Genomic DNA, 9,139 nt, shown 5'->3' on the forward strand with positions numbered 1-9,139 from the left:
AAAAGAGAAGGAGGAGCTCACATTTGTCAGCCAAAGTTAGAGTAACCAGCCTTTTGGCCTGAGCATCCTAGGTTAAGTCTTGCATCATCGTCCATGACAGGTAATGAGCACTTACTGTGCGGCAGCTCTACTGATGCTTGACACGCATCATGCTAAGCCCACGCAGGCCCTTCAAAGGTGATCTTTCCCCCACGTTTTCAGGAACACTGCAAGGTAACTGTTACATAGATGGTTTTCAAAAAGTCTGGAGAGCTTAGTGACCATTACAAAGGCATGATCTCGCACAGAAAAAGGTTATACAATTCCACCTGCATGTCTGGAGTCAGATCTAGGTTTTGAAACTTAGGGAAAAAATGGACCAAAGTCAAAGGCTTGGTGCTGCCTGTGGAAAGACCAGGAAGACTCCAAAGGCCATTTCTATCATGATTATTGTTCACTTAAAAAAAAAAAAAAAAAGCTTGAAAATTATTTCCATTTAGTCAAAGAATTACAACTACAGCTGAATAAACCCGTAGTTTATTTCATATCCTAAGGAAAAATACAGAAAATCCGTCAAACAGTGATTGTGAAAGGTAATGAGTGGTTTCCTGTGCCGGTAGTGAGTAGCCAGCATGGGTCTGTGTATTGGAAAGCACAAGAAAGCATGCTTAACAAGAAGGAAGACTTTACTTTCGGAAATGTTTGTAGGTGAAAATGTTGAAATTGTGAGATGAAGTCTAGCATTATCCTCAAGGAAGACACGGAACAAGAGGATACAGATGCAATAATATTCCCCGTGTAAGTTTAACTCTTCTTCTAGTAATCCTGCCTCCCACCCCCACCCCCAAATTCACTACACTACAGTGGCAGCTGACAGTGTTTGGGGTTGTCAGGCAGAGGTAATCGAGCTTCAGAGCTCTTTGCTTAAATAAAAATTGATTAGTAGATTCCCGAGGGTCCGAGGATGGGCACCTTGGCAAAAAGCTGGGAGGAGAGGGAGACTCGCACACTACCCAGCTTTCCGCTGCTTCTACTGCTTTTACTGTCGCCCTGCCAGCTCCAACGCGGCAGCCGCACTCCCATCTCCAGAGCTCCTGCAGCTGTTGCAGGGTTTAAGACAGGAGGAATTTCAAGTCCCTGAGCACTGAGAGTTTCCCTGGCTCCAGCTAAACCTGGCTGGGAGAGAAACAACACAGCCGCAATTTGACCCTGCCCGAACCGAAGTGAAAGCACATCTTGCAACCACCACCACCCCCATCCCCCTCCCCCAACACACACACACGGTTCTCGTTAGGGGAAGATGCAGGAGCTGCCCTACAGGCTGCGCCCCACACACTTCCCCCGGCTGGGGCAGGTGAAGTCTCAGTGAAGAATTTGGAGATTGTTGCGACCCCGCTGCTGTTCTGGCCCGCAGCCGGCGGATGGGGGCGTATCGCTCCCTGGAGTCCCGCAGGCCTGAGCCGCAGCTGGGCCGACGCTGGGAAGACAGGTGTGTGCTGTCCAACCCCGGAGCACCGGGAAGCGTCTGGGAACGAGATAGGAATGCCCGGGGGCTAGTCCGTCGGGAGGAATCATCTGGCATTCAAACAGCTCCCGGGTCTGTTGCTGCAGATTGGTCCGCGCCGCGGGACCCAGAGGAGAGCCAGGCCAGACCCGGCAGACGGGCAGGCCACCCAGCGCCGCCTGGCGCAGGTCTCAGCCCGGCGTTCCTTCCCTCTACTAGGCAGAACACTTAGCGCGTCTGTTTTTGTTCTCTAGTGTGGGCCTCCCCAGGAACCGCAATGCGGTCCTTACCTCCCTTTTCTCAGCTCCTGGAGCGGTACCCGGCACACAGAAGTTCAGTAAAATAATGGTTCATTCATTTAACAAGTATTTGTTGAGCGCCCACTATGTGTCGATGTGCCAATTAAGGATACAGAAGTGAACAACACAGACAAGGCATCTGGCCTTAGCAAGGTTATTTCCAGTTGGTCGAATTAATGAAAAAAGGATCAAGTATCAAGAGCAGCTGCAGCAAAGATTCTGCCTCTGAACAGCCTTTCCATTGATCACCTCAAAAAGGACAGGAAAGGAAAACAGGACAAAAGAGATAAAACTAGAACCATCCCCTCCCTCTTAGGGTGTCTAGGGATGATTGAAGAGATCTTCTTGAATGTATTCTGTGGGCAAATTAACCTACTTTCTTGTATTTAGTGCTAAGGTCTTTATCTTTGCCTCCTCCAGAACTTATATATTGAAACCTAATGACCAATGTGATGGGTGGAGCCTTAAGAAAGTGGTAGGTCATAAGGGTGGAGCTCTCCTGAATGGGGTTGGTGCTCTTATAAAAGACACTCCAGAGACCACCTTCCCCTTCTGCCATGTGAAGACAGAGAAAAACTGCCTATGACCCAAGAAAAGGGTTCTCAACAGACATAATTCTGTCTGTAGTCTTGATCATGGACTTCTCAGTTTCTAGAACTGCAAGAAGTAAATGTTCTGTTTTTAGGCCACCCAGTTTATGGTATTTTGTTACAGCAGCCCAAATGGACTAAGAATTTCAGTATATTTTCCATACTGAAGACAGAGCTCTGTCTTTAAGTTTTAAACAAAATCTATCATTTTAGTCTCAAGGAAGAAAACTCAAAGAAGACAAAGAATAAATAAGGTGAATAAAAAGGGAGATGAGTATTCAAGCAGTCCAATGATTAGAAACAAACAAAAAGAATGGTGGGGTTAATTTACACCAAGTCTCATTTTCCCTTCTCACAAAGAAATATTTTGAATTTAAGTCATGTGAACTAGGGGCTTCCCTGGTGGCTCAGACAGTAAAAAATCTGCCTGCAGTGCAGGAAACCAGGGTTCAATCCCTGGGTCTGGAAGATCTGGAGAAAGGAATGGCTACCCACTCCAGTATTCTTGCTTGGAGAATTCCATGGACAGAGGAGTCTGGCGGGCTACAGTCCATGGGCTCGCAGAGTCGGATGCAACTGAGCAACTAACACACACATGTGAACTATCCACTGTTTGTTTTTTTTTAAACATAAATCAAGATCTGCCAAGTAAAGGAATTAGAATCATAAAATAAGTACATCCTGATAAGCTTGCCCTGAAGGGCAAGTCATTATTTAATAATACTCAGTACTCTTCTCCCTCTTAAGCTTCTTTAGCTTTGAAAAGACTTGCTGGTCTGTGTTCTGTGTGTAAGTCTTATTTATAAAGGAGACTGAGTGACAACACGGAGAGGTCAGTGCCACTGTAAGAAAAGTTTAACGTTTCTCACAATTCCCCTAGAAACAAAAGGGACAGCTCATCACACAGCCACAGAACAAACACCAGATTTTGATCATGAAGCAAAGGCAGGAGTGTGCAATATATTTAGGCCAGACTTTTTATTAGGGTTCCTATGGGAAAGGTAAGGCCGGGCAGCATGAACAATTTAGGAATGGCTAGTTTGAAGAGTGTCCTTGAGTTTTAGGCTATAGCTGAAACGGGAGAAAGCATTTCAGGACACAGCCAAGCATAGGCTTTTCTGTGTTGGCACAGAAAGAATTCAGCAAGAGGCAGTGACAGGTAAGGAAAAAGTTTAGTAGTGTAGGGAAGCATGTGAGATTTACAAGCAGGCAGGTGAGGGAGTGCTGCCCAAGAGCTTAGTGGGCTACAGTTTTACAGTCAAAGGAAAAATGAGGAGGTGGAGAAGACCAGCTTGCTCATTCTTAAGTAGATATCACGCTCCATCATTAGTTCCCCCTCCACATCAGGTGGGGAAGTGTTCTTGTCCCTACATGGTCAAAATGGGGACTGTCATGGCACAATCAAAATAAGCAAAAAAGTGGTGACATATACTAAAATATGGTAAGTCATCTCAGGTTTCCATATAATGTCACCTTTTCCTTGTATTTTTGTTTTTAGTGTATGCAGAGGAGCACGTCCTAGGAATCATTAACTTACTGCCCTTGCTGGGCAGGATATGGGTCTCATTCCACCATTGTTTTATTGCTTTGGGCCATAACTTATGGTTCCCTGGCATGGTTTTGTTAAGCAAACATGCTTTCTTGAGTGATCCTTAACTTACGGGGGTCTATCATACATTTTTTTCTTTTTCAAAAATAATATTTACTTATTTACCTATTTGGCTGTGCTGGGTCTTAGTTCCAGCACGTATTATAGATCTTCAGTTGCAGCATGTGGAATCTTTAGTTGCAGCATGCAAACTCTTAGTGATGGCATGTAAGATCTACTTCCCTGAACAGGGATCAAACCTAGGCTTTCTGCTTTGGGAATTCAGAGTCTTAGCCACTGGACCACCAGGGAAGTCCCATCCCATACTTTTTTCTTTACTTATGTTTCCCCAGTGGGATTACTTATTGAATTGCTGTACTTTGTCCCTTTATTCTGTTCCTATGATGTGGTGGTCCTTATTGCCTGGCACCTAACCCTGTGGTGATTAAGGCAGAGGAATATGGGCCAGATAGCAAAGGTATGATGGCTCTGGATTCATCAGTTTATATATCAAGGGCATACATCTTGTTGGATCCTTTGCACTCCCTAAGAATTAGCTAGCCCTGATGGAACAGTCTTTCCACAGCCACAAAGATTATGTAAGATGTCAAAATGTCATACAGAAAAATTTTAAATATGATTAACGCAACTGGGGTAAGAAGAAGGGGCAGAAGTTTCCTGTGGTCTTTTGAACAGTTTGCCCCTGTGATCTGGGCAGCATACTTTCTTCTCTTTGGTGCCAGAAAATTACTTTGGAAACTGATTGGTTTGGGTGAAGGAGAGATGCAATCAAATGATAAATGCCAAAGAATAGGTTCAGAGAAGTAGAATCCAATGAAAGGATGAAATTATCAGCCAGACTTATGGTGGGCTGTTGAGCTAGGTTTACACCATAATCAATTCAGTCAGTATAGCAGAGGTTAAATGGACTTCTTGAGCTTAGAATTTGAGACTGTAAAGCCTTTCATTTGTTCAACAAATCATGTTTTCCAAAGATCACCTCCATATGTTGTCCGACATTGGAAAGCAGGCCCAGCTGGTATTGTTGTTCTGACTTTACTTGTATTTTTCATGGTAAAGACTGCTTTATTGATGGCAGTTAGTTCAAGTCAATAAATACTGATCCCCAAAGAACCCAGTTGTGTATCAGATTTACTGGTCCACAGACAGCTAAATGGAATTGAACCAAATGATTGCTGCGAAGATAAACTGAAGTCAATCCTGCTTTTTGGGAAGTGAAACCACAGCCAGCTGATATATGGCACATGCTGTTCCACCAACTGTAAGAACCATGGTGGCTCTATACAGGAGGGCATCAGCTATCCTACCCTTCAGATGCACTGGAATTCCATTATCCTCCTGAAACAGCTTTTGTTTTGCTGGAACCTTATTTTCAAACTGCCTGCGTAAAGCAGTACTTATGGTCCTCTTAGTAATCTGATGGGGAGACAGAAGATTCCATAGCATCTTGGCTCAGCTACTACTCACCAACCGTGACAACTGACCACCGAGAACCATTATTCTGACTTTGAAGCTGAGCCTCAGACAAGTAATTTGTCCAAGGCCACGTAGTAACTAGTGAATAGAAGAGCCCTTGTTAACATCTGGGTCTATTGCTCTATTCAGTGCTCTGCCCACTATTCATGAACAGTATAGTTCTGTTTCAACAAGGTCATTTAAAAATTAATCATAAGTATTTATTGAGGAATCATTAGTAAAGTGTTCAGTACTGTGTGAGGGCCTGTGGGAGTGTGATATTTGGTGGTCCTTAGATTGCCGGGAGAAATATCAATAACCTCAGATATGCAGATGACACCACCCTTATGGCAGAAAATGAAGAGAAACTAAAAAGCCTCTTGATGAAAGTGAAAGTGGAGAGTGAAAAAGTTGGCTTAAAGCTCAACATTCAGAAAATGAAGATTATGGCATCCAGTCCCATCACTTCATGGCAAATAGATGGGGAACCAGTGTCAGACTTTATTTTTCTGGGCTCCAAAATCACTGCAGATGGTCACTGCAGCCATGAAATTAAAAGATGCTTACTCCTTGGAAGGAAAGTTATGACCAACCTAGATAGCATAATCAAAAGCAGAGACATTACTTTGCCAACAAAGGTCCGTCTGGTCAAGGCTATGGTTTTTCCAGTGGTCATGTATGGATATGAGTGTTGGACTGTGAAGAAGGCTGAGCGCCAAAGAATTGATGCTTTTGAACTGTGGTGTTAGACTCTTGAGAGTCCCTTGGACTGCAAGGAGATCCAACCAATCCATTCTGAAGGAGATCAGCCCTGGGATTTCTTTGGAAGGAATGATGCTGAGGCTGAAACTCCAGTACTTTGGCCACCTCATGCGAAGAGTTGACTCATTGGAAAAGACTCTGATGCTGGGAGGGATTGGGGGCAGGAGGAGAAGGGGACGACAGAGGATGAGATAGCTGGATGGCATCACTGACTCGATGGACGTGAGTCTGAGTGAACTCCGGGAGTTGGTGAAGGACAGGGAGGCCTGGCGTGCTGCAATTCATGGGGTCACAAAGAGTCGGACACGACTGAGCAACTGAATTGAACTGAACTGAATATGTTCAATGTTGACAAGTACTTGGTTTGTCCCTTCATGGCACTATTGATACAATACAGAAGTCATACCCACTCCAGACATGCAGACTGGTGTTGCCTTCTGGCTCCACCATACTACATTTATAGACCTGAGCTGGTTGTTTAACTTTTCAGCCTATTTATTTATCCATAAAAAGAGCCTAATAATACCACTTAATAGTCATGTCAATAGGATTAGGTAAAATATATACATGTAATTATTATTAACTATAGTTTTGGGTAGCTGAATTTGATTTCACGAGATAGAAGATCAAGAATTGATTACCCAGCAGTTGAATGGGATTTTTTTTTAAAATGTGAATATTCACAAATTTTCATGTTATCCTTGCACAGGGACCATGCTAATCTCTATATCATTCCAATTTTAGTATATGTGCTGCTGAAGCAAGCACTAAATAAGGATTTCTGTATTAAAAATTGTGCATTTAGAAGACTGCTCATATTAAAAATGTTTCTAATCATTATTAAATGTACAATGTGTAATGAGAGAGCATTAGAGTATGAACTCACCAAATTCAAGTATTTTACAATATTGTGTTAATTTCTACTGAACAAAAACAACACATGTATATATATGTGTGTCTTAGTCGCTCAGTTGTGTCTGACTTTTTGCGACCCCATGGACTGTAGCCCACCAGGTTCCTCTGTCCATGGCATTCTCCAGACAAGAATACTGGAGTTCATAGCCATTCCCTTCTCCAGGGGATCTTTCTGACCCAGGTATCGAACTTGGGTCTCCTGCATTGCAGGTAGATTCTTTCTTGTCTGAGCCACCAAGGAAGCCCTATATACATACACCTATATATATTATTTTAAAATATTTGTTTATATTTTTATTTATTTATATAAATATATTTTATATTCTTTTCCACTATGATTTATCACAAGGAAAACTTTTAAATCAGATTATACAAGGCATTTTTCTTACTGGCCATGGATCCCTGAATCTCTTGCCCCCAGTGTTGCCTTAATCATCTCTTATTAAATAAATAGCTCCCATAAGATCATTTAAAGTTTTTCACTATGCTCTGTATTCCATGATTTCCTCCCTTGTATCACATTAGAGAGGAAAAAGAAAAAGTAAAATACAGTAATGTTTTTCTTTCTCCATTTTTTCCTATCCCCATTTATCCATTGGTTTATAATTAACATAAAAATCATTTTTCAAGTTCAGTTCCAGAGGATGAGATGATTGGATGGCATCAGCAACTCAATGGACATAAGTTTGAGCAAACTCCAGGAGACAGTGAATGACAGGGAAGCCTGGCATGCTGTAGTCCATGAGGTCATAAAAAAGTCAGACACGACTTAGCGACTGAATAACAACAAAGTTCAGTTCCAACCATTTTTCTAAGTTGCAAATTTAAAGAGATCATGCTATTTCCCCCCTTTTCAGCATTTTAAAGTCTTTGAAAAGTTTTGAGGCTGTTTCCTCAAAGAATATATAAAAAGTATAATTTATGCTTCCTGATTTCAACTCACAGATAGTTTTTATTCAATTTTCTGAGAAGAACAAATAAAATCAGTGTGGTTTAATGTGATGGAAGTGTCTAGCTGAGAATTTCAACAACAGAACTTATTTTGGAGAGCTTCCCAGAGCAAATAACACTTCAGAGAGTCAGTACCAGATTGGCCATTTCCTCTTGCCCTGGGACACCCTGTGCTTATAGAGCATGCTTACCATATTTTGTCCTAATCCTTCTTCTCTCTCCTTTTCAGTTAGGATGATCTTGTCCGTGGGTATTAGAAGTGGCAACTGAAAGTTATTTAAACAATAAAGGGACATTATTTCCACATAACAGGAAGTCTGGAGGCAGTTTTTTGAGGGTGGGTTAATTCCACAATGAACCAGTTTTTTCCCCGTCTTTTAGTTTTGTCATCCTTGTCCTTATAATCATAACACACCCCTCTCACCACATATATCACAGACAGAAGTTTCTCAGACTTGGCACTGTTGGCACTTTGGGATGGATAATTCAGTGTTTTTGCATGTACAGCATCGCAGGATATTTAACAGCATCCCTGGCCTCTACCTAATAGATGCCCTTAGCACCCACCTCATAGTTGTGACAAGCAAAAACGTCTGCTGTTGCTGCTAAGTCGCTTCAGTCGTGTCCGACTCTGTGCGACCCCATAGATGGCAGCCCACCAGGCTCCTCCGTCCACGGGATTTCCTAGTTAAGAGTGCTGGAGTGTTTGCTGTGGGTTTGTCATATATAGCTTTTATTATGTTGAGGTATGTTCCTTCTATTCCTGCTTTCTGGAGAGTTTTTATCATAAATGGATGTTGAATTTTGTCAAAGGCTTTCTCTGCATCTATTGAGATAATCATATGGTTTTTATTTTTCAATTTGTTAATGTGGTGTATTACATTGATTGATTTGCGGATATTGAAGAATCCTTGCATCCCTGGGATAAAGCCCACTTGGTCATGGTGTATGATCTTTTTAATGTGTTGTTGGATTCTGATTGCTAGAATTTTGTTAAGGATTTTTGCATCTATGTTCATCAGTGATATTGGCCTGTAGTTTTCTTTTTTTGTGGGATCTTTGTCAGGTTTTGGTT

General features: G+C 42.2%; 1 protein-coding gene and 1 non-coding gene across 2 annotated transcripts; both read right to left on the reverse strand.

The window, feature by feature from the left end:
• Positions 1 to 4,994: 4,994 nt before the first annotated feature.
• Positions 4,995 to 5,576, reverse strand: LOC132346172 (cytochrome c oxidase subunit 7A2, mitochondrial-like). Its single transcript, XM_059890021.1, has one exon. The coding sequence runs from the start codon at positions 5,425 to 5,427 to the stop codon at positions 5,176 to 5,178; it is 252 nt and encodes an 83-aa protein (XP_059746004.1). The 5' UTR covers positions 5,428 to 5,576; the 3' UTR covers positions 4,995 to 5,175.
• Positions 5,577 to 6,862: 1,286 nt separating this feature from the next.
• On the reverse strand, positions 6,863 to 6,966 carry LOC112448197 (U6 spliceosomal RNA). Its single transcript, XR_003036585.1, has one exon. It is a non-coding gene; the product is annotated as a U6 spliceosomal RNA (small nuclear RNA).
• Positions 6,967 to 9,139: the final 2,173 nt, after the last annotated feature.

The sequence above is a fragment of the Bos taurus genome, chromosome 9, assembly GCF_002263795.3.
Source record: "Bos taurus isolate L1 Dominette 01449 registration number 42190680 breed Hereford chromosome 9, ARS-UCD2.0, whole genome shotgun sequence".
NCBI classification, from domain to species: Eukaryota; Metazoa; Chordata; class Mammalia; order Artiodactyla; family Bovidae; genus Bos; species Bos taurus.